The sequence below is a fragment of the Myiozetetes cayanensis genome, unplaced genomic scaffold (assembly GCF_022539395.1).
Source record: "Myiozetetes cayanensis isolate MyiCay16 unplaced genomic scaffold, myiCay2020 scf2-11, whole genome shotgun sequence".
Taxonomy (NCBI): Eukaryota; Metazoa; Chordata; class Aves; order Passeriformes; family Tyrannidae; genus Myiozetetes; species Myiozetetes cayanensis.
In genome coordinates, this window is record NW_026087411.1 from 768,929 (window position 1) to 796,820 (window position 27,892).

General features: G+C 59.0%; 2 protein-coding genes across 3 annotated transcripts; both read right to left on the reverse strand.

Annotated features, from left to right (window-relative positions):
- Positions 1–959: 959 nt before the first annotated feature.
- FBLN7 (fibulin 7) lies at positions 960–8,654 on the reverse strand. 2 transcript variants are annotated; one of them, XR_007628877.1, is made up of 8 exons: positions 7,152–8,486; positions 6,686–6,856; positions 6,238–6,363; positions 6,027–6,164; positions 5,253–5,390; positions 4,210–4,348; positions 2,097–4,096; positions 960–1,969 (listed from the first exon to the last, which is right to left on the reverse strand). XR_007628877.1 is itself a non-coding variant. In XM_050314932.1 (8 exons), the coding sequence occupies exons 2-8, from the start codon at positions 7,267–7,269 to the stop codon at positions 3,724–3,726; spliced, it is 1,203 nt and encodes a 400-aa protein (XP_050170889.1). In that variant the 5' UTR covers positions 7,270–7,311; positions 8,567–8,654; the 3' UTR covers positions 960–3,723. The 2 variants fall into 2 exon arrangements, 1 of the variants encoding a protein (XP_050170889.1); XM_050314932.1 differs by adding an exon at positions 8,567–8,654 and having other exon boundaries at positions 960–4,096; positions 7,152–7,311.
- Positions 8,655–9,834: 1,180 nt separating this feature from the next.
- MERTK (MER proto-oncogene, tyrosine kinase) lies at positions 9,835–27,864 on the reverse strand. The gene is given in 20 exon segments (XM_050314904.1): positions 9,835–10,251; positions 10,254–10,365; positions 11,500–11,636; positions 11,928–12,087; positions 12,232–12,341; positions 12,572–12,690; positions 12,808–12,900; positions 13,164–13,244; positions 13,591–13,686; positions 13,780–13,865; positions 14,969–15,122; positions 15,435–15,588; positions 17,824–17,975; positions 18,203–18,386; positions 20,747–20,862; positions 21,488–21,574; positions 22,818–22,991; positions 23,144–23,244; positions 23,471–23,795; positions 27,589–27,864. Coding segments are annotated over 20 exon segments (2,871 nt in total). The 5' UTR covers positions 27,659–27,864; the 3' UTR covers positions 9,835–9,891.
- Between the last annotated feature and the right edge of the window lie 28 nt (positions 27,865–27,892).

Here is a 27,892-nt window from a genome sequence, read left to right on the forward strand (position 1 = left end):
AGCAGCAGCAGCGGCGGCGGCAGCAGCGGCCCCCCCGGCGCTTTGCCCGCACACGCTCGCTTAAGCGCCCGCGGCCCGCACGCGCCGCCGCCGCCGCCGCCACAGCGTCTTCTGCGCCCGCCGGGGCCGCGATGGCGCCGCGCTCCCCTCACGCCGCCGCCGCCGCCGCCGCCCCGCCGCGCTCCTCCCCGCCCCTCCTCCGCCGCCCCGCCCCGGACCGCCCCCCGCCCGCCGCCATTGGCCGCGGACGCGCCGCCTCGCCAGCCCATTGGCGCGTCCGCACGCCCGTCAAACCCCGGAGCGGCGTCACGCGCGGGCCACGCCCCCCCTCCGCCCCGTCCCCTCGGCCGCCGCCGCCGTGCGCGCGCGGAGGGGGCGGGGCCTCGCGGCGCGCGGCGTCACGTGCCCCCCTCCGTGCGTGTGTGTGTCCTCCCCTCCGCCCGTCACGTGACGGCGGCGCCATCCGGGACGCGTTTTCCCCGCTGGAATTGGGGCGGGGGTGTGAGGTGGGGGAAAGAGAAGGAAAAGGGAGGGAAAAAGGAGGGGAAAAAAAGAGAGGAAAAGGGAGGCGGCTTCCGGCCCGCGAGAACCGGGACGAGGAGCGGCGACGGGGCCGCCGCTGCTGCTGCTGCGTCATGGCCGCTCCCCCCCCCCGGCGCTGAGGGCGGCGCCCCCTGGCGGCGGTGCGTGAGAGGGGGAGCCGGCCCCGCGGGCTTCATTAGCGGCATTAATAATAATAATAATAATTAATAATAAAATTTGCGTCCCCGGGGCGGCCGCGGCGCCGCCGCCGGGATTAAAGTGTTTCCCTGGAATCGCGGTTCGGCGTCAGGGCGCGGCGAAAAAAAGTGGTTACAATGAAGTAATAACGCGCGAAGGGAAGATGCGGCATCGGAGTCACCGCGATGTTTTTTAATAAAAATTCCCCCCCCCCCCAAAGTTACATTTTTCTTTTCCAGTCTTGTCTGCCTGCCTCGCGAGGCTTTTCAGGACACGGACTCAATTTTTCCAGTGCCAGGAATCCAAAGGGAAAATACGGAAAAAAAAAAAAAAAAAGAGGGAGGAGTCAAATGTATTCCCACGGGTTCCCATTGGGAAAAGCCTCAGGTCCATGAGGGGAGAACCATCTCTGTGTGGCCAAGCTGGACTAAGGGTCCAAGTCGTCATAGAGATGAGGCAAATCCAAGGAAATAACTGGAAAATGGCATTCCAGCAGCGCTGGGACTGACACGGGGCTCTGTGGAGGTGCTGGTGGCTGGGGAGCGTCATTGGGGCTCATTAGGACTAATTAGTCCCATCATGCTCACTAATTAACCCCATGGTGCCCACAGGGCTCAGCACCATCTCCCCAGGCTATAGAGAAGGGAAAAAAAAGGGATTTCAAATTCGGAATAAAAGGAAAAATCCTTAAATTTTGGTTAAATATTCCGATTTCAACCTGTAGTTGACAGTAACTTCATGTTCTCTGTGTGTGTAATAATTATCATTCTTTTAACTGTAGCTCAGGGGGAGGAGAAGCTCAGGGGTGCTCCGGACTTGGGATGTTCAGCTGGGAAAGGTCCATGAGGAATGGATTTTGGGAAGTGGAGGATGATGAGAAAATGGGATGGGATGTCATAGTTACCTCCCACTGCCCTGAGCGTGGGGCTTGTCCCTCCTCATGGAATAAGGAGGACAGAGAATGCTTTCCCATTCCAGTCTCCCAAATTCCAAGGCACTGGATTTCTCTCTCTCCTTCATCCTTTGCATTTTTCCCCTGAGCCACTTGGGGTGAGAAATGGTGATTTTTGGGGGCAGTGCATCTGGAGCCAGCTGTGCCCACCCAAAGGGGAGCTGAAGCATCCCAGCTCTTTTCTTTTCCGGCTCCAAAATATTGTTATCCCAAAGAAAAGTTGTATTTGAGGGCTGGAAGAGCCTCTCTCCGCACATTCCAGCCTCAGGAAGTCTGAAAGGTGCCGGAGCAGCCACTCTGGGAAGGGAAAAATCTCCTTGAGTCAGCTGGAATGGCAGCCAGGGGTTTGCAGCCTGGACCTGAGAGAAAGTTTAAGAGCTGACCTTAAACTTTTCCAGGGCTGGAAAGGGAGAAACCAGCTCACCCTGGCCTTGGGAATTAGGAAAATGTTGTCAGCTTGGAATTGTGCCGCAAGGAAAAGCCTCCGGAGCGCGGTCCAGGCGCCCGTCTCCAGCTGTGCTATCCAGTGAAAGCAGCACATGGAAACTATTCTGCCCCATCAGGAGCTCGTCCTCTCCCAGATTCCTGGTTCTTGGCTCCCAGATCTTGTTATCATCCCAAAATACGGTCACGGCCTGCTGTAGGAGCACATCCAGCCAGGCTGGGAACTGCCAGGGAATGGGAGGAGAAGGAAAAGGAGAAATAGAAGAGCAGCCATGCTCCCAGAAAAGCCTCTTTTTTTTTAGATTTTGGGGTTTTTTAAGGAAGTTTTCCCCTTCCCTCCCCCAGCACAACCCTGGGATGCATTTCCCTGCCTGGCTCCACATCCATCCGGAGCTCCCGCCAAGCCAAACATCCTCCATCCGCCGGCAGCAGCCCTGAATGTCCCTCCTTGTTCTGCCGGGAGAGACCTGACCCCATCCCAACTCCCATGGAAAGGCTCTACCCCCAGAAAATCCGGGAGCTCAATCCCCCGAAGGATGCAAAGATCCATCTCCCCCTCAGAAGACAGATCCCTCTTGGGAAGTCTTTGTCCGTGGGGCAAGGACTGGGAAGCTCAGCAGGATGCTCACGGCTGAGCATCCCAAGCAATGTAAGGCAGGAAAGTAAAACTGTGGATAACAGGTCCTTGCCCCACCAGACCCAGAGCTCTCCTGGATGGCTCCAGATGAGCATTCCCACCATCCACACATCCACTGGGTGCTCCACTCCAGTGCCATCCTTTATAGCATCCTTTAATTGTACTGAATCCAGCGGAATGTGGGAACATGCAGAATGTCAGGAGAACATGCACAAGCAGGGGGGGTGAATCCCCCTGGGAAGAGCCGAATGCCAGCTCTTCCCAGCACTCCTCCACCGGGATGGCTGATGGAGCAGGGAATATTCCCACCTCCACACGCAGCCGGGAGATCCATGAGGGATTCCCACTGGGGAGGTTTAAGGAGCAGGGATAGCACTGGGATTCCTCCTTTGCCCAGTTTCCCAAGGAAGGCACCGGGAGCCAGTGGGATGGACGATCATGGAGTTTTCCAGCCCTGATCAATCCCAGGGGATTAAGGCCCTGGACCTCAATCCCCCAGCAGGCTCCAGGGAGATTCTGAGGATGAAAAGGGAAGCAGAGGCCTGTTTTTGTGGAGCTGGGTTCCAAGCAATCCCAGGCCAGCAGGGAGGAGAGTGGGAAAGGCCAGGAGCCTCCCTCCTCCCACATGCTCGGCTTCACTGCCTTCCTAAAGGAAAAAGCAGGAATCCCGAGGAAAGCAGGTGGTTGTAGGACCTCATCCCTCCGGAGCTGGGCGTGAGGACGGTGCCCCACTTCCCGCTCCTTTTCCTCCTCATTTGGGTTTTCCTCCTGCACACAGGCGGGTGTCAATCCACCTGGGAAGAACCTCGGGACAGAGGGGGAGGCTGGCTGGCTCCGGAGCGGGATATCCCCGGGAGCAGGAGCGGGATATCCCCGGGAGCAGGAGCGGGATGTCCCCGGGAGCAGGAGCGGGATATCCCCAGGACCAGGATGCCGAGCAGGGACCGGGAGCTGCCGCCACCCCCTCGCCCTAAAACTCATAGGGCGAGACAAAGAGGGTGATTTTGGACACGTGCTTGGCCTGGAAGACCCGGTCCAGGTACTCGGACATGTCTACGTCCACCTGGATGGTCTGGGGGCCCCGCAGGCTCTGCACCAGGATGAGCTCCCCGGTGTGCCGGTCCGAGCGCTGCACCACGAAGTGCCCGCGGCTCTTGCCGCCCGCGATGCCGAAGCGGAGGCTGTCGGGGCCCGGCCGGCCCGGAGCCGCCGCCGTGGCCATGCGGAACAGCGGCGTGGGAGCCGGGAGCCGGGAGGGCAGCGGCAGGTAGTGGAAGGAGATGGTTTTGGGAGCGTGGTGGCACGACCGGCTCTCCATCGGGCAGGGGTTGCGCTCGCACTGGCTGCGGAGGGAAAAACGGGGAGAGGTTTTTGGGGGACGCGGGATCCGCGTCGTGCCCCCCACCTCGATGTTGGATCCACGCCGTGGGTGGATTTCGTGCCAAAGCACACTTACAAAGGGGAGGTTTTGACGTAGGAGACGTTCCCGGCGGGCGGGGGGCACTGGGGGGTGACGCACTGGAACCCCCCCCCGGTGTTGATGCAGGTGCTCCCGCCCGTGCAGTTATCCTGGGAGAGGGAACACTCGTCGATGTCTGGAAAACAGGGGCGGGCAGCGGGTCAGGGCCCTGGGAAACTCCAGCCAACCTCGCTTTTAGGTCCCTTCCGGTGGGAAATAGGCAAAACCACCTTGAAATGGGTCAAGTAGGTTTCAAAAAGTATGGGAGTGTGGCTGGGAGCATCCCAAAATCCCATCTCCTCTCCCCAGGCTCTGCCCTGGGCCAGCAAGGGTTAATGGCAGCAGGAGGGCAGCTGTTTTTCCAAACTTTCTGCTCAGTTGTTTGGACACACAATCCCCTTCTATTTACTAAACACCCCTGGGACACCTGGAGGAGCTGGAATGCAGAGGGTTTGCTGGGAGCAATAACAAGATGCCATGGAACACATAGAAATCAGGGAGAAAAGGGGAAATCAGGATTTTTCTCACCCTGAACTGCAGCAATCAATACTTTCCAGTGGAAAAATTCCCTATTTTTCAGGAGGAGACTTTCGGCAGTTCTGGCCTCCCACAATTCCCACCTGCTTCCCAACTTCCCCCATCCCCATTTTCAGGGAGGTGCAGCCCCAAAGCATCGCTCCATCATCTTCCCCCCCCTCTCGAAGGGGAAGGGAAGAGAGGGGAAGGAGAAAGGGGAGAAGGGAAAGAGATAAAGGGAAAGGAGGGAGAGGAGCTTCTAGAAAAGCATTTTCTTTTAATTTTGGGTTTTTTTTTGGTTGGAGTTTTCCCTTCCCTCCCCCAGCACAACCCTGGGATGCATTTCCCTGCCCAGCTCCCCATCCAGCCGGAGCTCCCGCCAACCCAAACATCCTCCATCCGCCTCCATCCCCCAAAACATCACTCCATCCTCACCCTCCCCTCCGCACCATCCCCTCTGTGCCAACCCCCTCAGATTTCTGTGTGTGGAAATGGAGAGAAAAGCGGATTCCAGCCCCACTCACCCTCGCAGCTCTTGCCGTCTCCCAGGAGGACGTATCCGGAGGGGCAGAAGCAGCGGAAGGAGCCGGGAAGGTTGACACAGGAATGGGCACAGAGCCGGGGCCCCCCGTCCCGCTGGAACACCTCGCACTCGTTGAGGTCTGTGGAGACAGGGATTCAGCCAGGATCCCACGGCATCCTCCTGGGAAAACTCGGCAAGAGTGGGCACTGAGGTGGGTTAGGAACTGGCTCGTGGCAGATCCCAGGGGATCGGGATCAGCAGCACAGGATCCCCCAAGGGTTGATATTGGGCCCCATTTTAACTCATCCATCCAGGACTTGGATGAAGCGAGGTCCCTGCCAACACAAAACTGGGAATAGTGGCTGATCTCCCAGGGTGCTGTGCAGCCCTCTGGAAGGACATGGGCAGGCTGGAAAGGAGCTGTCTGGAATTTCATAGTGGCAAATGCAGGTCCTGCACCTCGGGAGGAACAACTGAGAGGGGCCCATGTTTATCAGTATCCAAAGGGAAGTGCCAGAGGCTGGACCAGGCTCTGCTCAGGGGGGCCCAGCAACAGGACAAGAGGGAATGGGCAGAAAGTGATGCCCAGGAATGAACCCTGGAGCAGATTGCCCAGGGAGGGCGTGGATGCTCCATCCCTGGAGATATTCCAGAGCCACGTGGGCACAACCCCGTGCCATGTGCTGACCCACTGTGGTCCTTCCACCCCTCGCCGTGCTGTGACTCCGCGAGGGCCCCGCGTCCCTCCCGCGTCCCAGTTCCCAGCGTGGCTCACCCTGGCAGAGCCCGTTGGCGGCCGTCCCGTTCATGTGGAAGCCGGGATCGCAGCTGCACTGCTGGGCCTGGGCCACCTGGGCACAGCGGGGCTGGCGGCTGAAGGCGGGATCGTCCCTCACACTCCAGGCGGGAGGAGCTGGGGGGGACACGCCGGGGTGAGGAGGGGGCACGGAGCACCCCCAGGTCAACCCCCAGGGAGGGTCACCCACCCGTCTGTGCCCGGTGCTGGCAGGTGGCCCCAGTCCACTGCTGGGGACAGAGGCACCTGAACTGGTTGAGCCCCTCCAGGCACGTCCCACCGTTCTGGCAGGGGCTGCTCGAGCACTCGCTGATCTCTGCGGGAAAAGCAGAGCACATTCCATGTTACTTTCCTTTGGGAACGCCACCCACACCGGGATGCTTCGGACCCCACAGTGCCTCCATGCTTTTTGCCCTCATCTCTGCTGTTGAGCTGCTGGGCAGGCTCCAGCTGTAATTCCCAGTTTTCCTCGAGGACGAGAAACCCCAAAGCACTGGAGCTGCAGCTCCCCTGGGACACTGGGATGCAGCTGCGATCCCTCCCCACTGGGTGATCCCCCAAAGCCCCCCATACTCAAATAAGGCCACAGTACATCCAGCCCCTCCCAGCGCCATTCCCGGGCAGGGAAGGGGCAGTACCTTCACAGCGGGGCTCCTGCCCGCTCCAGGTGCCGTTGGCCTGGCACAGCCGTGTGCTGGAGCCCAGCAGCTGGAAACCCGGGTCGCAGGTGAAGTGAACCTCGTGCTCCACCGAATACTTGGTGCCGAACTTCCTCCCGTCCGTGGGGGCTTGGAGGGCAGGACAGGAGACTGCGAGACCACAGGGAGAGGGGTCAGCTTTGGGGGGGGCCTTATCCTTGCCATCTCCAAACTCACCCAGACCCTCCAAGCCTCCCTTCACCTGTTATTTTCCTGGAATATTGTCCCGCTGACAACATCAAGCCCCGCAAGGAATGTCTGGCAGGGATGTTGGGGCTGGCAGGTGATACCTTGGAGTTTTGATGTTTTGATTTGGCATTTTCCACCTGTCCCACCCCTGAGCATCCCGAGCTGCCTGTGCCCACCCCAGGTGCTCCGAGGCCGTGGGAGGCTGGGAAGGACTCACCGGTGGGTGCCTCTGGAGTTGCCTTGGCCAGGGTGGAGTGGAGGGAGCTGAGCCGGCTCCTCATGGCGCGGAGCCCCTCGGAAAAACGCGTCTCCTGCCCCTTCAGCAGCTGCTGCATCTGCCGGATGGCGGCCAGGAGCTGCTGCCTGCTGAAGCAGCTCTGTGGGAACAGGGATGGGGACAGGGATGGGGATCCCACTCCAGTCCCAGTGCTGCTGGGCCAGCCAGGATCCAACTGCTGCCCGCAGGAGGAGGCTTGTGCAGGAGCTCCACAGCATCAAATGAGATCCCTGATTTCATATTTCCCCCTTCCCCCTATTTGTGAAGATTCAGGAGTTTTTTCCACCTGGGCAAGAAATCCTCAGCCCAGGCTTCCTCCCTGGAATGTACCCGGGTGACGCCGCGCTCCGGGCAGAGCTGGGATCGCTTTGTCAGCCCTGGGAGAGATGCTATAACTCATGTTTCATCCTGCTGGAGCTCCAGAGCCCTGTCCCGCTGCCACATGACAAAACAAGAGGAAAACAGCTGTCTTGTGAGCTCTGCCGGGGCCAGGAACGCTGGTGGGACTCCTGCCCGCAAACCGATCGCTCCCTCGGGACTGACTCATGCCGGAGACGGGCACCGTTATTATGGGATTCCTGTGGGATTGACTTCAAACCGAGGAAAAAGAGCAAAGCCGGAGCTCGGAGATCCAGGGAGCGCAGCGGGGAGACAGCACAGAGGGGCTGAGGGCTTTGGAGCTCTGGGAAAGCAGGCAGAGCCGGTGGGCTCTGACCCACCTGGCCCGAGGGATTCCTTCCCCCTCTTTCATAACCACACCGAAACGATTCCCGTTTCCAGAGCGGGAGGAAAAACACACCAGCCCAAGCAAAGAACGCACTGGGTGTCCTCTGGTTCCCTGGGAGCAGTTTCGGGGGTCCCGGGCTGCCGGTGGGGATGAGCCGGACCGCGCCGGCAGCTCTGGGATACCCCGATCCCAGAGGAAGGGAGGCAAAAGCAAATAGATGCTGGCGCGTCGCTGGCTTTAATAAACAGCTCTTTGTTAGGGCTGGGTTTAACTCCGGGAGCCAGCGCGAGCTCCGGCGGGATGCTGAGCCATCGCAAAGCCGTGAAGTCCCCGCCAAAAGCCCCAAACCGGGATACTTTGCTCCCGGTGTGCTCGGGGGCAGCTTCAGGTGTGGGGTAAGAGGGGGAAAAAGGTAGCCCGAAGGAAGCCGGGCGCGGTTATAAGCGCGGTTTCAGCGCGGTTTGGGACTTCGCCCACCTGTTTGCCGGGGCCCGGGGCAGGAGCGGGGATTGCACCGCAGGACTGCCGGGGCGCTCCGGCCCCGGGGAGGGGGCGGGAAGGGGAGAGAAGTCCTGTGCCCCCGCCCCATCCCCATAAAGCCCGTCCCGGGGTCCCGCTCCCCGCTCACCTGGGCGGCCGGCGCGGCCGGGAGCGGCAGCAGCAGCGGCAGCAGCAGCAGCAGCAGCGGCGGGAGGCGGCCCCGCGGCCCCGGCGCCCCCGGCATGGTGCGGTGCGGCCCCGCCGCTCTCCGGCACCGGCTGCCCCGCGCTCTCCCCGCCCCGCCCGCGCCGCCCCCGCGCTGCCCCGTGCAGGGGACGCGGCGCTTCCCCGCCCCGGCGCCGGCACGGCCCCGCACATCCATCCCACGGGACACCGGCACTGCCCCCCTCCATCCCATGGGATACCGGCACGGCCCCGCACATCCATTCCATGGGACACCGGCACGGCCCCGCACATCCATCCTCCGGGACACCGGCACAGCCCCACACATCCATTCCATGGGATACCGGCACAGTCCCACACATCCATCCCATGGGACACCGGCACAGCCCCACACATCCATCCAGTGGCCCGTCCCCACAGGGGTTTTTCCCCCTAGAAAAGCTGTTTCTGTCGCAGCCGGGTGCAGCGAGCACCGTGCGGGAAAGCCCCCGAAGGTCCCCCCACATACCTGGGCCAGGACCGCCCACCCGCTCCGAATCAAGACCTCTTTCCCAGCTCTGCACCTTCTCCCAGCCCAGTTATTCTCTTCTCCAGCCCCTTCACCCCCTTTCCCACCCCCTACAGCCCCTCCCCAGCCCGGCCCCCCCAGGAGAAGCGGGAGGTGCTGGACAGAGCACAGGGTCCAGCTCCAGTTGCTGCCTGAAGGGAAGCAGCAGAAATCCCCCCAAAATAGAGAATGGATAGCAGGGAAGGGTCAGGCTATGGCTGAGGGGCTCCAGCCCTCCCAGGACCCTCCTCACAGGCTCTCATTTACCCATTGTTGCAACAGGACCGGCACACGGATGGATGGAAACCTGCTCTCTGGGCGAAGGGAATGTGGGAGCACACACTGCTCCTGGTGGGGTTCCTGCTGCCATTTTCCCTGATTTCTTACAGCAGGTTCTGTAGCAAGAACCCAGACCATTCATAGGGCTGCCCATCCCCAAATCCTCAACACGTGGTGGAAAAGTGGGAAAACACCAGGCCCTGCAAAGCTGGCTGCCCCCTCTGAGCGTGGGGAGCTCCAGCCCCTCGGCACCATCCACCCCACCCTGCCATGGTCCTTCTGGAAAGAAAAATAATTATAGAAAAAATAATTACAGCGTTGATTCCAAACCCTCGGGACTTCAGCCCAGGAAAGAGCTCCTGGGAAGGGCCCGACTCCGCCAGGAAAACCGTGCAGGAGATAAGAAGTAAAAGAGACGACCGTTTATTAAAATACACCCTCTGCGTCCTTGTCCTGGTGCCCACTCACACCTTTCCCAGCGGCGCTTCCGAGTCCTCCCCGCGGCTCTCGGCCGGCGGCAGCTCCGGTGCCGGCAGAGTGCTGGCCTGGCTCCAGCGGCTCCCTGGCTCCGAGCCGTCCCCGGGCAGCAGCGGGACGTAGGGATCCTCGGCCGGGCCGCCCAGCTGCTCCTCCACCACGTACCTCGTCCCCCACGGCTCGCCGGGATGCACATCCACGGCCACCAGCGCCGCCTCCGCGCCGGGAGAGCCGGGCTCCGACACCTCCCCGGCCTCCAAGTCCGAGTCCGCCTGCGGGAAGCCCGAATCCTGGGTGGAGTCCAGGCTCTGCTCGGGCAGGCTGGTGTTGATGTAGATGGCCTCCCGGAGCCCTTGGAGCTGGGCAGGTTTTCCAGCAGCTTCTCCAGGTGGGCCTTGAGCTGGGAGAAGGTCGGGCGGGTGGCAGGGTCGGCTCTCCAGCACGCGGACATGACTTCATACCTGGGAATTGGAGAGGAGCGTGGTTACCTCAGAGGATCCTACAATCCCACAATCTCAGACTGGTTTGGGCTGGAAGGGACCTTAAAGCCCATCCAGTTCCATGGCAGGGACACCTTCCCCTATCCCAGGTTGCTCCAAGCCCTGTCCAACCTGGCCTTGGACATTCCCAGGGGTGGGGCAGCCACAGCTTCTCCAGCAGCCTGTATTTCTCTGGATTAAGGGAGATATGGGGTTAATTCCCAGCTTCCCTGCAAACTGGGCAAGCCTTGAGCTTTCCATTAAAACAAAACAAAAACAACTCCCTCTGCTCAGGCTGTTTCCAGGCTGATCAGCTCAAGCTGCTGTTACAAGTGTTACAAGTCTCTCCCAGCGCAGCCCTGGGATCTGTTCCCTGGGAACATCCCAGTTCTGAGTCAGGGATGGTCAGTCCTTCTCTTGGCAGGTGCCTGCTCCCAGGCTGGATGTCAGGGAGCACTGGGAGCTCCCAGCAGGTCCCAGCTGGGCACACGCTGCCTGTCCACCCTCGGGCAGGCGGGATTTAAAAGGTTCCTTTGCCACTTCCTTCAGGAACAGGCGCTGGAGAGGAGCCTTTTAGGAAACGTTGCACAACTCAGTTTATCCGGTTTGGATTCCTAGCCATGGGGGGATTAAACATTTTCAGCTCTAATGGCACCAGAGAAAACTCAGGAAGGAAAGTCAGGAGAAAAGCCTTTGCTGAGCTGCTCAGAAATCCAGGTTTGAGGTTTCCAGATTTATGGATTTGAGGCCATGAAGGGCCCTAGAGGGAGTTTTGTGGGGCACAGAGGAGCATCACCAGCCAGGACCTTCTGGCCAAAACTGATTTAACCAAAAAAATAAAGAAATAAAGCCCTAAAAAAATCCTGTCCCTGACTGCTCCTGGTGACCTCGGCACATCTGTGCAAACCCATCACTTCTCCCTGGGACACTTGTTGGGATTTTTGCCTGGAGTTCAGCTGCTTTTGCCTGCCTGGGTGACACACTGCTCTGCTCCAGGATGTGGCTTGCCTGAGGCACATCAAAACTCGGGACACTGTGCAAGTCCTACGGAGCTCATTCCCAGGATACTTCCAATCAGAACATGGTGGAGCCCAGGAGTAGGGCTCCGGTACTCACAGCTCATCCGAGCAATCCTCGGGCTTCTTGAGGCGCTGCCCGTGGAAGAGGAACTCGTAGATCTCGTGGTTCTGCACCCCCGGGTAGGGCGTCATCCCGCGCGTCGCGATCTCCCACATGGTGACGCCGAAGGCCCACTGAGGGGACAAAGGGAGAGGGCGGCGCTGAAAGGACGCTCCAAGGGGAATGAATGACCCTTTTCATGGGCAAAGGGCACTGCCCGTGGAGGCGTCCCGGGCACAGCGGGCAGAGCTGTCACCCTCCCGGAACCGGGAACAACGAGCACTGGCATGGCAGGGGCGAGCGGCCCACTCGACAAACACAGGGCGGCAGGGAAAGGTCACCCACAGCCTCCTGCTCCTCTGGCACTTCCAGGGAATGACAGCAACTGGAGCCAGGGTTTGGTTCCCAGCCTTGCCTCCACCTACCACGTCGCTCTTGGTGGTGTAGACGCGGTCAGCCAGGGACTCGATGGCGATCCACTTCACCGGCATCTTGGCTATCCGGCCCTGCCGGTAGTAATCCCCGCTGTAGATCTTCTTGGATAAGCCAAAGTCCGCCACGCACACCGTCATGTCATCCCGCAACCTGCCGGGGGAAACCAGGGAAGGCTCCAGCCTGGAGCACCAACCCCAGGCTGAGCCCTCCCCTCCCGGGTTTGATGGGAGGGAGCCCAGCTGGGCCGTAAATCCGCAGGGTTTCCCACTGGTGTTGGTGGCAGAGCACACTCACATGCAGTTCCGAGCCGCCAGGTCCCTGTGCAGAAAGTTCCGGCTGCTCAGGTACTCCATCCCCAGGGCGATGTCCACCATGAACTTCACCAGCGTCTGCAGCGGCACAAACTGGGAAAGGAGGGGAAGGGAAGGTGGGGATTAGGCAGTGGGAGGCCTTGGGGAAGCACGTGGGGGTTGATCCAAAAGGCTCCCCCCGTCCAGGGCTGCCAGCTGACATTCCAGACATTCATCCCTCAGACTGGGCCATTCCTTGAACCACAAGCCTGCAGGAGCTGCGGAGAAGGATTCCTTTCCCAAACCCCATCCCACCTTGCTCCTCTGCTCCGGGTGCTCCCTACCTGGGGGGCCATCTCCAGCCGGGAGCGGAGCAGGAAGCTGTGCAGGTCTCCGTATTTCATGAACGGCAGGATCACCATGGGCTTGGGGATCTGCTGGGAGCTCAGCTCGATGCACACTCCTGGGAAACACAGACAGCTTGGAAAAGGCACCACAGTCCCCCATGGATCCGTGCGGGATCCAGGCCAGGCTCCCCAGCCCAAATCCCAGCTGGAGGGCAGGAAGTGACATTCCATACCTAGGAGCTTGATGACATTGGGATGGTCAAAGTCCTTCATGCACGCTGCTTCGCTGAGGAACTCCTCTATCTCTCTCTGGGAGAAGTTATCCACTGGGAAGCAGAGAAAAAGAAGGAGGTTTAACACTCGGCATTGCTGCTGCCATCTCCCTCACAGCACAGCTCCTGCTTGGAAAAGGGATCCATGGCTGCACCATCCTTGGATGTCTGACATGAGTGTCCCCTCCTGATGGCAGCAGGAGCTGTGGCAGAGAGGCCACAAAGGGGTGCCAGGATGCTGTTCCTTGAGAGAGGTAGCGGGAATGTCGGCATACAGTGGGATAAACAAAGTCCTGGGAGGACAGGGAATGACTTACACTTCATGGTCTTCACAGCCACCTTCTGTGGGACACCTTCAGGCTGGCTGAGGCGTCCCTCCATCACTGATCCAAACTCCCCTGTGCCATGGGAAAGAAGAAATCCTTTTATCCACAGCCCAAAGGCCCACCCTTCAGGGTCCCTGAAAAGATGGAGGCCTCATCCCCAAAAAGGGAGGGCTTGTTCCTCGTCAGTGAGCACAAGGAGGACAACCTGGGCTCAGGGAAGGTTCTCTGCCCGTGGCAGGGATTTGGAACAAGACAAGTTTCAAGATCCCATCCAACCCAAACCATTCCAGGATTCTGTGATTCTGTGAACCCAGGGCACTCGGTTGCCGTGTCCCACCATGTCCCCACATCCCCTGGGCCTGGAGCTGGGGATGATGCAGGGAACAGTGGCAGCCCCATACCCCACATGTCCACTCACCCTCTCCCAGGACCTTCCCCAGGCTCAGGGCGTTTCTGTCCACGACCACATCCTGCAGCTTCTGCTGGAGTTCCCTGCTGACTCCCAGGCTTCCCACTGCAGGAGAGAGGGAACAGGAGCTCAGTGACCTCCAACCTGCTGCCCCATGCCCCTGAAGCCCCTTGCAGAGGGGTACCAAGTCCCCCTTACGCGTGAGTTCCACGGCTCTCCGGCAGTAGGACTTCTTGGCCGTGTAGTTCACCGCCAGCTCCAAGTCGTTCCCGCTGAAAGCGTTCCTGGGTGGGACAGAAACACATCCTGCTGGGGCACGCGTGGCTGCTTGCATGAGGGGATCAGCGTGGCTGGGACACCACGGCCACCCGTGGGATCCGCAGGGAAGGAGGAAATGCACGTTTTTCGTTTCCCTCTGGCCGGACCAGCTCCATCGCCCACAACGGCCCGGCAAAACACCCAGGCTCAAGTAAACAAGGCTCAAGCGTCAAGGAGTGAGTCACAGAGGGTTTGGGGAGGAAATAGAACACTCATTTCCTACTCCAGGAGCAGCCTGTACCGGCAGGAATGCTGCTGGAGATGCTGCACAGCCCCTCTGCTACAGGACCCTGCTGAGGTCCAGCTCTGGGAAGCAAAAACAGGGCAGGGAAAGAGTGACCAGTTCGGAAAGGGATCCTTACACACACTACCAGCTTCCAAACTGGGAGCACAGGGCGGTTAATGCCACTTGGGAAGTCACAAGGATGAGTGAGCAGTGTTGGCTCATTGTAGGAGAACACAGCCCTTTGTCTGTGTTATTTAAACAACACTGGGCCGTGGAACTGGAGCGTGGGATGGGGCAGGAGGGGTTTCTCTAGGCCACGGGATATTATAGAATCATGGAATACCCTGAGTTGGAAGGGACCCACAGGGATCAGCAGGTCCAGCTCCTGGCCCTGCACAGGACACCCCCTGTCCCTCAGAGTGCTGTCCAAACACTCCCTGAGCTCTGGCAGCCTTGGGGCTGTGCCCACTGCCCTGGGGAGCCTGTTCAGTGCCCAGCCACCCTCTGGGGGAGGAACCTTTTCCTTCAATCCAACCTGACCCTGCCCTGACACAGCTCCAGCTGTTCCCTCTGGTCACAGAGAGGACATCTCTGCTCTCTCACCTCCGTGTCAAAACCCCTCCCACGCCAAGTTGCACAAGTTCACTTCCCTTTAGAAATAGGAATAGCGAGCGAAAGGTGAAGTGCTGGGCAAGGAAGGGAAGGAAATACCATCCCTGCAGTAAAAGTACACTTAGTCCCTCACCATAGAAAATGCCACTTGTGGCAACACCACCAGTCCTTGACCCCAAATCTGCTGTCCATCCACCCACCTGGGAGCTGCCCGGTTTTCCCTCCCCTTACCCATATTTTGTTTCCACACATCGTTTCTGGATGACCACGGACAGGCAGAGGATGAGCCCGACAGCGACGGTCCCACAGATGAAGCCCAAGGCCACGACAAAGGAGTCAGCGTTCCCAGAGGCTGGAGCTGAAGAGGGGGCTGAGGTTATTGATCCTAAGAAAACATCCTGTTAATGGAGCCGGTGGGAGAGTCAGCCTGCAGCACCCAGGGCTCGGGGGAGGAATTCCCGGGAGCTGGACCCGGGCGAGGAGAAGGGTTACGTGGGAGGACAGGGAATGAGGAGCAAGGCTGCATGTGGAGAACAAGCTCTCCTGCTCCCAAGTGACAGTCCCTGATCCTTGGATGGCAGGAGAAGTGTCCGAATAGGGATGGAGGGACAGCTTGGCCGGGCACAGGGAGCACACCCTGCGTGCTTCCCATCATCCCACCCTGCTCCCCCCCGGGCAGGGATGGGCATCTCCTTACCCGTGTCGGGGATGAAGATGTCCACGGGAACGCTGAAGGGTCCCACGCCCCCCTTGGTGACGGCGGCCACGCGGACGGAGCAGGTGGCGTTGGTGGCCACCACGGGCAGCACGGCCACGCTGGAGTTCAGCCGCACCTCGGCAGCCACGTCCTGCTGGGCACAGGACACAGGGGAAACCCTGGGCTGGGGAACGCAGGGAGACCTGGCCATTTGCTGAGAATTGTCCCCTTGGCAACCTCTGGAATCGCTCTGCTTTCCCAGCCCGGAGGAAACGCAGCGCTGGGCTATTTAGGGAGAAGAATGGCCCTGTGTGCGAGGGCCGGATGGGATCGGGAAAGGAGCTGGGCAGCGTTTCCCGTTCAGTCCTCGTGGTTTTAGCCCTCTTTGCTTCTCAGCAGCAGCAGCACCGGCAGCCTGAGCCAGGAAAGAGGCAGGAAAGGGATCTGGCGAGGATTGTGACCCTCAGTCCTCCCTGTGGCCACCAGAGCCCCGTGAGCCTGGGCACCCACGGAGCCTCCGAGCTCCCCGCGCGCTCCCGGTGGGATTGTCCAAGTGCTCTGCCGCAGGAAGCAGATCTTAGGGCAGGTTTTTTTCTGCCTGTGGTTTTTGTGCTGAGCTAATTATATTTCCAGCTTTAAGGACCGTTTCCTTGCCTGGCGTCACGGTAGGAGGCAGCGTGTCCCATCGCACAGGCCCTGGGAAAACTACGGGAGCCCTTCCCTGCAAATTCCCTGGCACCTCCTGGTTGTTTTCAGCTCAGAGAGCGCTGCTGCTGCTGCTCTCTGCCGATTTCCAGCTGCAAAACAGCTGCCCAGCTGCAACCAAAACATCTGGCAGGCCGTGCCCAGCAGAGCCTGGCTCCTTCATGAACATCCCACAAAAAAGCAGGAGCCGAGAGGGATCAGTGGGAGAGCAGGAGGGAGTCAGGAGATGAGGGGGATCAGTGAGCAAGCAGGAGGGAATGGAGCCAAGGGGGATCTGTGGGAGAGGAGGAGGGAAGTAGGAGATGAGGGGCATAAAACACCCCAGATCCTTCCCTGTCCCTCCCTATGTCAGCTGAGGACAGACCCTGCTGATGTCACAGACAGTGAGCACAAAGCAGGGCAGACCTGCCAAATTCAATGTTTTTTTAGGAGTTTTGTGGTAGTTGAGGAATTCCTTCACATCCCAGATGCGGCAGCCTTGGCTCGAGCAAGAGCTGCTGGTTTAAGAGTAAAATAAACTGACTTTTTTGAGTTTTCCTGGTTGTGGAGAGACCTGCAGGTGGCCCTGTGACACAGAGATCCAGCTTCCCCATGGCTTTATCCTGCAAAACTCGTGGTTATTTTGGGGCAGTCCATATTTAGCCTGTCCAGGGCCAAAACTCAGGGACTGTGTGAAAATGATTCTGTGAAGTAAGAGTTGGAAATGATGTCAGAGATCATCGAGTCCAACCTTTGGAGGAGCTTTCCGAGGAGTCAAAGCTCCCTTGGACACAAGGCACGTTCCTCTCGTGCCTCAGACTCCCGGAAAAATTGAGAACTGGAGAAAATTTTATCCCCCATAAGCACTCGAGTGGGGAAAAGGATGAAAAAATAACAACAACAACAACAAAACCCAGTCTCCCAGGGCTTAAAGGGCAAGGCCTGGGCTTGGCCCTTGCTCTGGACAGACGACAAAGCCGTCAGCAGTTTTTTTCCGTGCTGGTCACAAGACCAGGATATTGTTCCCCTGCCTTCATTCAGGCTGCATCTATATGGGCTTGTCTTATTTTGTTGTTGTGTTTTTTTTTTTTCCAGAGGGGCAAAAGGAGAACAGAAAATGCAGCATCCTACAAAATTAGGGGGTGAGTCACCGTTTCCACGCCGGGTTCAGGCTGCCAGCCTGGGCCAGAGGAACCCAAACCGCAGCACAGAGGCGACAGCTGGGCACGTTATCCACAGGCTCCTGCCCTCTGGCAGAGCCTGCACTGAGGCTCTTGTGCCCACAGAGGCCAGGCCAACCTCGCCCTAGAAGATTCCTGCAGGCCGCTTCCCGAATCCCGGACAAGGCAAACGAGGGGTTGGCAGATGATTTCCCGCACTCACGGCCAGGGCTTTGGCCCAAAGCATTCCTTGAGCTCTGGGACTCTGTGCCGTGGGTTAATGCGTGGGATAAATCCCACCTGAGCAAGGAGCAGCTCAACATCCCGGGAATACACTGTCCCACACGCCTTGGGATTGATCATGAGTTACACAAACACACGAGAGGGATGGTGTGTGCGGCAGAAATCCGGAGGGAAGCAGGAGACAGCACAGATAGGCTCCAAAAAAATGTACGGATGGAAGCACCAAGACTGATCTGGACATCCCCACTGGGATTTTTTTCTGGGCTTCAGCCCTTCTTCCCCGTTTCCCCAGTGACACTTACCATCCCCTTGGAGCTCTGCCACCTGTACCAGACGTGGTAGCCCTGAAGCTCCCCGTGGATCCTCCCCAGGGGTGGCTTTGCCCAGCGGATCTCCAGCGAGGAGCTGGATTCGTTGAAGGACACCGTGACGTTCAGTGGTGCCATGGTCGGAGCTGCAGGGACCACGGGGAGAGGAGGTGAGGGGAGCAGCAGGGATGGGTGATGGAAAATCCCATGGGATTTCCTACATTCCGTGATGGCCCATGGGGAAGTTTCCTTTCCCACCCTGTGAGCCACCACGGCTCAGGAGCAGCATCTCATCCAGGGAGTCCTGCACGAAGCACAGCTGCTTTTCCCAGGGCAGGGAAACCCTTCCCAGGCTCCGCTCCTCATTTCCTACCTCCCTCGGTGGTGCTGGCGGATATCCAGGGGCTGAAGGCCGACCAGCCCACCTCGTTCCTGCAGGAAACGCGGATGTTGTAGCTCTCCATGGGCTGCAGCTGCTGGATGTGGTACCCGTGGGGGGGCACCAAGGTGCTGAAGAGCAGGAGGGAGACGTTGCCCCGTGGGACGGCTTCCTCGACCTTAATTGAACAATCAGCCCACAAACAGGGATTAGTCAGCGACAGCCTGCAGGGCAGCAGGAATCTCACGTGGGAAAACAGGATCTGGAGCCCTGCCTCCCATTGGGACCCTGCAGGGCTGTGCTCCTGCATGCTGGAAAGCTGAGGGCAGGTCCTGGTGGGACCCAGGGAGAGGGACCCAACACGCGTGGAGAAGACACCCCTGCAGCAGGGACATGGAAGAGATGTTGGGAAGGAGGAGGGAGGGAGCAAAAGGAACCCCAAATAAAATGACCAGGCAGCACCCACCAAATAAACAAAAGGAAGTCCTTTTTTTGTGCAGCATGTCACAGGAAAACAGGATTTAGCACCGTTGGATGCCATGGGATTAATCCCAGGCCTCGTCAGGCTCCATCGTTACATTCAGCAGCATGGATGAATTTAACATCCCAAAAACAAGTCCTGCTTTTCACAGGAAGGTAAATTGCTCCCTCCCCAAAGGCCTGGATGTTGAGCTCCCAAGGAATTGCCCACACAGCCCCTGCAGTGCTCCAGGATGCACCTGCTCGTGGGAAGCACTACCTGAGTGGGATGGTGGGAGGAAAGAGGGAAGAGCAAGAACAAGGGACACCAGTGAGAGTGAGATAGTTCACCCAGAAGACAGCCCAACCCACAGAATGTGTTTCAGTGTGGCCCATGGGCAGAAAGTCCTGCAGTCCTCTCAAAAGCCTCCATCCGTGGATTTGGGATGGCAGGAGACCTGCCCTTGTGCTTAAGCAACAAGAGACCCCTGTGGGTGTCCCAGGATGGCCTCAGCATCAGTGTTTTCCAGCCAAATTGAAAGGGAACAGCCTCCAGCCTCAGGTTGCCATGTCTTTCCATGGAGAGAAGCCCAGAAATGCTCCAAGTTGCTCTTTGCAAGCCAGGAGTTGCTGCAGCCACACACCTGTCCTGGTCAAACACTTCCCAGCCAAACAGCCTTTCCAGCGGGGTTTAGAGGGGCAGGATTCCCTCAGCTCCCAGCTCCTTACAAACACTGGGAAGGAGCTGAGGGGTTGCCTGTCTCCTGGGGAAGTCAGGGAATGCCACCTCCATGGGCAGAGCCGGTGAGGAGGTGCCCAAGCTGTCCCAAGGGAGGCGAGCAGTGACCAGGGGACACCCATGACGCCCCCGAAAGCACCGCCAGGCCCAGCTCTTGTCCTGAGCATCCTCAGCTTGTCCTCTGGGGAGAGCCCATCACATCCATGCATCTTTCTTTTAAAGAAAATCGGGATGCTGGCAAACTGAAAGAGCTGGAACTTGGCAGGTGGGACAGCCGGGAGTGAGTCACTCGGTCGGGGGGATTATCAAAGGGGACAGGAGCAAAAAAGGCTGAGTCACGGCTGTGTTTTCGCCAGAAATCAGCTCTTGTTTTCCAGTTTGAGAGGCTGTTTCCTACTGACAGACCATGAACGTTATGTCAGAGGAAATTCCTTGGCTCTCCACCCCGCTTCCCAAGCTGCAGCTGGAAGGCAGCAGCGGCTACCATGCTAATATTAGCTCTGGTACCTTCCCTCCCTGGAACTGCTTTCACTTTTACCTGCCCTCAAACACCTCCTCCAGCCACGTGTTACCTCAGCTGGAGTGGAGATCATCCAGGATGAAAACCATATCCATGACAGCAAGCAGTGGGCTTGAACTGGGAAACCAGCCACAGAGAGCAGGTGGAAAAGGCCTGCAGGGCATGGAAGTGGCAATTCCCTGGCTTGTCCGGGAGACAGGAACCCCTCAGCTCCTTCCCAGTGTTTGTAAGAAGTGGGGAGCTGAGGGAAACCTGCCTCTCCAAACCCCAGTGGGAATGCTGCTGGGTTGGGAAGTGTTTGAGCAGGACAAGCAAGTGGCTGCAGCAGCTCTAGGCTTCCCAAAAAGCCACTTGGAGCATTTCTGGGAGTTCTCTCCATGAAAACGACAACCTGACTGTCTTGCCCATGGGGAAAGGGACTCCAAGAGAGCTGGGGAGGGGCTTTGCACAAGGGCATGGAGTGAGGGGATGAGGGGGAGTGGCTTCCCACTGACAGAGGGCAGGGGTAGGTGGGATGTTGGGAAGAAATTATTCCCTGTGAGGCCCTGGCACAGGATGCCCAGAGAAGCTGTGGCTGCCCCATCCCTGGCAGTGTCCAAGGCCAGGTTGGATGGGGCTGGGAGCAACCTGGTCTTGTGGAAGGTGTCCCTGCCCATGGGACATGGGCATCACAAGATGATCCTAAAGGTCCCTTCCAACCCAAACCGTCCCAGGATTCTGGGAAACCCCTGCAGTTCGTGCCAAACACCACCGACTTCCACCTGCCTCGGAGCATCCGTGTGAGGGGGGCTGAGGGACAGGGGGAATTCTGGACGCTTACCTGGACCCTGCAGCTGTTGAGGGCAGAGAAGGCATCAAAGCCCGGCTCCCAGGATATCCCAATGCCGTGGGCTGTCCTGTTGAGGACACGCACGCTGGCAGGTGCGGATGGGATTCCTGCAGGGACAAAGCAAGGACACTCAGCTTAGGAGGCCTAAGCACACACGTGGCATGTGCTGGTTTTCCCTGGCAGCTCCCGGGGTTCAGGAATGACCCCCAGGTACAGCCCTGGCTCCGGCTGCTACGTCATCCTCCATGGGAGTCCTGCGGCCGTGCCGGACCGACGGACAGGGAAGCACAAAAAAGTCATTTTCAGGAACTATTTTGAGCACGTTCTATATTTGTGAGCGCTCTGGGTTGCTTAGAGGCAATGACCTATTTGGGGGAACACCTTCCTCGTATTGCCAGAGTGGCTCCCGTTAGGAATGTCAGCAATTTCCACCGTTTCCTGTGGAAAATTGTGAGCGTTTGTGAAGGGAAGGGAAAGAGTGATACGGCCCTTCCTAAACCCAGGGCTGACAGTTCTGCTTTCAGATGTGCTCTTTGGTGCTTCCTCCCCCAGCCTGGCATGACGGAGCTGATGGAGATCCCACTTTAAACACGGGATTAAAACAGGGAAAAATAAGTCTGGGAGTCCTAAATGGGATCTCGCTCAGCTTGTGTGGGGTGAGCACTTGGAAGGGTGGAGAGCTCCTGCTTGGACACAGGGGTTTAGCAGGGAAAGGGAGGTCCTGTGGCTGACCTTTGATGTTGACCTGGCCGGGGCTGGAGGCCGTGAGCCCTTTGCTGTTGTGGGCCTCGCAGCTGAACAGCGTCGTTTCGTTGATTCCTGCGGGGAGGAAACACATCCCTGTGCACTGGACACGCACCGAATCCCACCAGTGCCCCACCTGCTGCTCACCCAGAACCCTCCCGCCTTCCTCCCTGGGAATTCACTGTCCTGAGCGGCACAAAAGGCCGGGAATGAATTCACACGTGTGGCACTTGTGCCGGGGCTGCCTGGGGGTGACCCTGCGGTCCGGCTCACCCCGATCCACGCCGGGAACACGCGTGTGCCGCCGGAGCGGGGCCCGGCACGGCGCATCCCTACCGGGCCCTTGCACAACCTCCCGGGGAACAGCGTGCTCTGCCCTCAAAAGGGGAAAGGCAGAAAGCAGAAGAGCCCCTGGCCTGGGTCAGATGACTGATTACTTGTCAAAGATTGCTCAAATCTCCAGCTGATCACGGGCGAGGACCACTGGAAATACCCGGTGGTGGGGGGATGGCTGCTGGCTTCCCCCCCAGCTCAGCATTTCTGGTTCTTTTGCCAAGGATTTACTGGAGGTGCCTCCTGGTTGCTGCTGCCATGGACGTGCCGAGTGCTGGCTCATCCCGGTGCTCCGGGGCCAGGAGCAGGACTGTTCCAATGACCCAACCGAGCGGGTGCCAGCCGGATGCGAGGACATCCAAGAGGAGTGAGTCACTTCTTCCGGCTTTCGCTGCCCTTTAAAGGCCGCCTTTGGATGCCAAGACCAGTCAGTTATAGCCTGGTTGTTAATTAACCAGTGGCCTTCTCCTCATGAGCAAAGCAAAAAAATCCCCCTCTTTTGCCTCCGCACAGTGGGTTTTATGGGACACGAAGGATTTTTCTCCCTGTGCTCCACTGGTTGGAATGGAGAGACACTGTTGGGACCATCCCAAGCTCTTCCAGAGACACGGAAAGGGGACCACCAGTCAAGTAGCCCACGAGAGAGGCAGTTTCTTGTCGGCACAGCCACACACTGAAGGAAAAATCTGCTTCTTGCTCAGGCAAGGCTCATTGGGGTGTCTGCCTTTTCCAAGGAAGAAATTTCTGGCAGCAGCCAGAGGGGCTTGAGTGGGGTTTCCTGGGCCATTCACTTAAGAGTTGGACTCGATGATCTTTATGGGTCCCTTCCAACTCAGAATGTTCTGTGGTTTGAGAGCGGTCCCCAGGGCTGTGACACGAACACAAATACACTCTGCTCCTACAACAGGAGCTCGAGGCCAGCAGCACCTTCCCACCCTGCCCTTCCTGCCCCCCACCAGGGTGGGCAGGGCCCCTGTGGGCTCACCTGGCACGGTCAGCACGGAGGGGGACACGTGGGGCTGCTCATTGACACGCACGTTGTTGCGGAACCAGAAGATGTGCACGGGCTCCGGGGGCCCCACGGCCTGGCACGTCAGGTTGAAGGGGCTGCCCCTGCTCACGTTCAGCCTCTCCGGCTGCCGGATGAAGTGTGGGAGGCCTGTGCAGGGAAGGAGCTCTCAGTGCCAGAGGCACTGCCCGGGGCTGTGCCCAGCTGCAGCAACAGGCCCCTTCCCACCCAGGATTCCCCAGCTCCCAGCTCACGGCGCTCAGCCGGCACACAACGCTCCACACCTCCCTCCCCCTGCCCACCTTCCAGCTGCACCAGGATGGGATCCGACACCACCTCCACGCCGGAGACGTTGAGTTTGCAGATGTAGGAGCCGTTATCCGAGCGCTGGGCCGCCAGGATGCTGTGGAGAGAACGGACAGCACATCAGGGCTCTAGAGGGAAGGGCAATGCTCCAGCCTGGGGATGAGGTTTGTCCAGCACCAACCACCCCACAGCACACACTGCTATAACCTGGGCTTGCAAAGCCGGGCTTTGGGTACCCTAATCCCAGCCCCAAACCCCCTGCCAGTCATCTGGCCCCCCTCACCAGGCATCCCCCCTCGCCCAGCAAGGACAGCAGCGCTCACCTGAAGGTGGAGGTCATGGACACCTCCTCCTCGTCGGGAATCTCGAAGTGGCTGCTGGCGATGCGGTCCAGCACGTGCAGCTCCCTCCCGTCCTTCCACAGGGAGATGCCGGGGGCGTCCGGCCGGAGCAGCGCCTGAGGCACCTTGATGGAGCAGTTAAAGGTGACGTCCTTGTGCTCGTTGATCACGATGTGTGGCACCGTGGGGTTAAACCTCAGCTGCCCCAGGGAGCTGCTGGGGGGCTCCTCCCTGGGGCTCCGGTGAGGCCCGTGGTGGGAATCTGCCGACAGATCCAGCCTCACACCTGCAGTCGGGTCAGCATCGTCTGCGAGAGAAGACGTCAGGTTTGTCACCGCCAGGCAGCAAGTGGCCCCCTCCCAAACCCTGCTGAGCCCCTTCCAGGAGCGACTAAAAGCGGTTCATAGCCATTGCCAAAAATACAGCATCTCTCAGACCTCTCCCGGGAGCCCCAGGCAGGGAACGTGGAGCAGGGGGTTGTCCCAGGGCTGAGCACGTCCAAGCAGCACCTCCAAAAAAGCCCTTTTTAAAACAAACAGGAGCAGCCCAAGCTAAAGAAAACACTCAGCTACATCTTCTGGGGCAGGGCAGAGGCAGGAGCGATTCCTGCTGCGCTGCACCCCTGGGACTGGAGTATAAATGATCCCTGGGCAGCAGGAATTTGGGACTTTACTCCAGCAAGCCCCTTTCAGGGCCTCATCTCAAGCGTTTTCAGCTGGGGCAGAGGAAGAGCTCCCGACAGGAATTTCGCTGATTTTAGGCTCTGCTGGTGATGCCATTCCCTTCCCAGGACGGGGGAGCTGCTCCAGGAGAGGGACATGCTCTGAGTCAACTTTTGCTAAGTTAAGTGTCTCCACTCCACTGCCTTTCCTGGGAAAATAGCTGGAGAAATGCCTTTAGACAGTGTGTAGGAGCCAGCTGCTGTTTCGTGCTGCTCTTCCAGAGCCTTTTCCCACATTTTTTCCCAAGGGAAGGCTATTTACCAGCTTCATGCCCCCACCTACCAATCACCAAACAGTCCTGCAATGGTGTTTTCCCCCTCCCTCCCAGCACTTCCCACCCAGTTGCAGACAAAGTGAAAAGCAGGTCCATATAAAGGAATTCCCTCCCCAAAAATGTATATTTTTTAAAGAGATAAAATCCAGAGGATACCCCATGTGTGGGTGATTTTACTGGACCATTTCTGAGCTTCCCGAGGATTTCACAGCCATCACCATTCCCAGGCCGAGTGCTAGGTCTCCCTTTCAGCACACAAAGGCATTGTGCCAGACAGGAATTTCAACTAAACTAATATCCCTCTTCCAAGTTAAAAAATAAAAAACCCAACCCCAAGCAACTATTCACAGTTTAAAAGAGAAAGGAAGCACGACCCTTTTAATGAACCTGAGCCCGGGCCGAGTTTGGTTTGGGGCAGGTTTTAAAGACCTCAAACATCAAACAACAAGTTTTTAAAGCTACGTCACCGCTGCTGTGAGTAATGGGGTACGAGCCTGGTGTGTTTTCCCTGGAGCCAAGAAACACGACCCAATTTTGAGGCTGGATGTATCCCTTTGCTAAATGACCGTTTTTAACCCTCGAGAAGCGCTGCGTGAGGACAGAGAAAGCAGGGGAGGGTTTTTAAGTCCGGCAGGGTCTGCTGGTGCAGAGGGAAGGGGGAGGCTCCCCCTGGCTCCCCCACAACACAATGGGCTTCCCCCCGCGGGAAGAAAGGAAAAGACCCGAAGCTTTTCCAACCTGCTGCCTAAGCCTCACATCCCAACACAAACAAAGGCCATGTGACTGCTGCAAAACTGCAGCAGGCACTTCCAGGGACGTGCTCTGCAACAACCCCACCCCACCGGCAGCTCCCGAGGGATCTGCCAAATGCACACCAGGGAGCGACCCCGGATTCCCTTCCCTCCCCTGCTCCTCCCGGAGGTCGCTCAGGCTGGAGCCGCTCTCGCTGCCTGGCACAATCCAACCCCGAAGTGCTGTTTTCATGCTCCATTTGGAGCGTTCCAGCTCTGGCCAGAGCAGCTCTCCCGGCACAGACCCCTGGCCTGGGAGCACGTGGATGTGAGCCCTGGGATGAGTTCTGCTTCCCTGGGCAAAGAGGATCTCAGCCTTGTTTTTACACTAATTAAGTGGGAAGAGGTGTTTGCTGGCCCAGGAATGAAATACTTTCCCCTCTGACTCATGTAACACCAGGAATTTCTCATATCCAGCGCTGCCTTTGGGTATCCCTTCCATCCGCAGAAGTTTGGGATGTGGATGTCATGGCACCTCTGAAGGGATTCGCCCTGTGTGGCGGGACAGCCCTTCCCTGCATCTGGAGCAGTTAGGCTGGCTCCAGAGTCCCAGGCTGAAGCCAAGGAGCGGCGAGCCCGGCGTGCCTGCGTGGGTGCCGGAGCGGCTCCCGTCCTAACCACAGCCTGGCCTGAGGGAAAAGCTGGCGTGGAAATCCAACCACTCACAAGTGCAGCACTGCTCTCAGAACACCTGGGATCACAGCACAACCCAAGGGCCAACAAAGACACATCTCTCTGCACAGCCCAGAAGGTCCCATGTGCCCTTCTCCATTAATACCCTGAGGAATGCAGTTGTTAGCAGGAAAATCTGGCAGGATGCTTCCTTATGGATAAGAAGCAAGAAGCAGGGAGCTGCACACCCCAGGACTGACACAGCAAGGTCTTCTGCTGCCATAGCAGCATCCAGGTCTGCCAAAAAGCTGGCTGCATCCCTAGCCCTGGAATTCCCACTGCTGGAAGTAATTCACCGGCTGGCACAGCTTTCTGCTCAGGCACTTGTTGAGCAGAAAGAATGAGGAGCCCCTGCCCAGTGGGGTTTCCTGCTCCCCATCCCCTGGGAGCTCTGGGGGACCTGGCAGTGTCAGATTAATGGTTGGACTCTATGATCTTAAAGATCTTTTCCAAGCCAAACGATTCTACGATTATAAGAAGTGAACTTCCCCCAGGGCTACACCTGGAATCCAAAGAGACCCTCAGGATTTAAACACCTTTTGTGTAAACCAGCCCAGGATTCCTGGTGACATCCACACTGAGTTCCCCCTCCCCTCTGCAGGCTCCTGCTGTGACAGAGTCAGGGTTTTAACTCCCCCCTGCCCAAAGCAAACGCTTGCATTCCTGCCTTCCCTGCCAAATTCCATCTGCACAGCGACTCTGAGACCCTCCAGCATCCCTGAGCAGGGACTGTGGACCCCCACCAGCTCCCAGCTGTGCCCAAAGGTCAGGCAGCCCTGATCCCAGGGCTTCTGAAGTCCAAAAAACTGCTTTGTCTCCACATTTCTTTCTGCACGTGGAGCTGAAAAGCCACCAAACTGCCAGCACTGCAAAGCGCCACAACCTGGGGTGATTCCCCGATGATTTCTCCCAGCACTGCTACACAGCTGGCTCATGGCTAACGGGATAAATCCCAGACTGATCAGCCACAGTTTGTGGTCCCTGACTGTCGTGGTGTCCCCAGCAAGCAGAGGCACATCAGGCAGCAAAGTGCTGGGACAGGACCACGCTGCAGAGGCAGAGCTGTGTCCCAGAACAACCAAACCCGAATGTGCCGGGACAGCCAAATCCCACATCCCAGGACAGCCAGGCCCTGTGTGCCAGGACAGCCAGACCCCGTGTGCCAGGACAGCCAGACCTTGTGTCCTGGACAGCCAGACTCCGTGTGCCAGGACAGCCAGACCCTGTGCCCTGGGACAGCCAGACCCTGTGCCCTGGGACAGCCAGACCCTGTGCCCTGGGACAGCCAGACCCTGTGCCCTGGGACAGCCAGACCCAGTGAACCGGGACAGACAAACTCTGTTCTCCCAGGACAGCCAGACCCTGTGTGCCAGGACAGCCAGACCCACCCTGGTTTGCGATGCCGCCAGAAACCCGCAGGGACATCCCTGCGGAGCTTCTCCCCGGGGTCCAGCCGTGCCAGGACCCGCGGTGCCCACGGCACAGCCCGGCCGCCAGCTGAGCGCCCGGAGCAGCATCCGCGGCAAGAGTGCTGCCGCGTCCCGCGTAAAGACCCGTCCCCCATCCCGGGGCCGTGGTCCCGGGATCCCCTCGGGATGCCGTCGTGCCCCTCCACCCCCTCGGAATCCCCCCCGGACTCACCGGCCGCTCCGCGGGGCGGGCGCAGGGCCGCCAGCAGCGCCCAGAGCAGCGCCCAGCGCCCGGCGCCCATCGCCACCGCTCCGTCAGTGCCACCGCTCCGCCAGTGCCACCGCTCCGACAGTGCCACCGCTCCGTCAGTGCCACCGCTCCGACAGTGCCACCGCTCCGTCAGTGCCACCGCTCCGACAGTGCCACCGTCACCGGCCCCACGACCGGCCGCGCTCCGTCAGGGCCAGCGGGAGCGGCCCCGAGAGCGCTCCGCCCGCGGCCCCGGGCCGGGCAGCGGCACCGGCTGCTCTCCGCT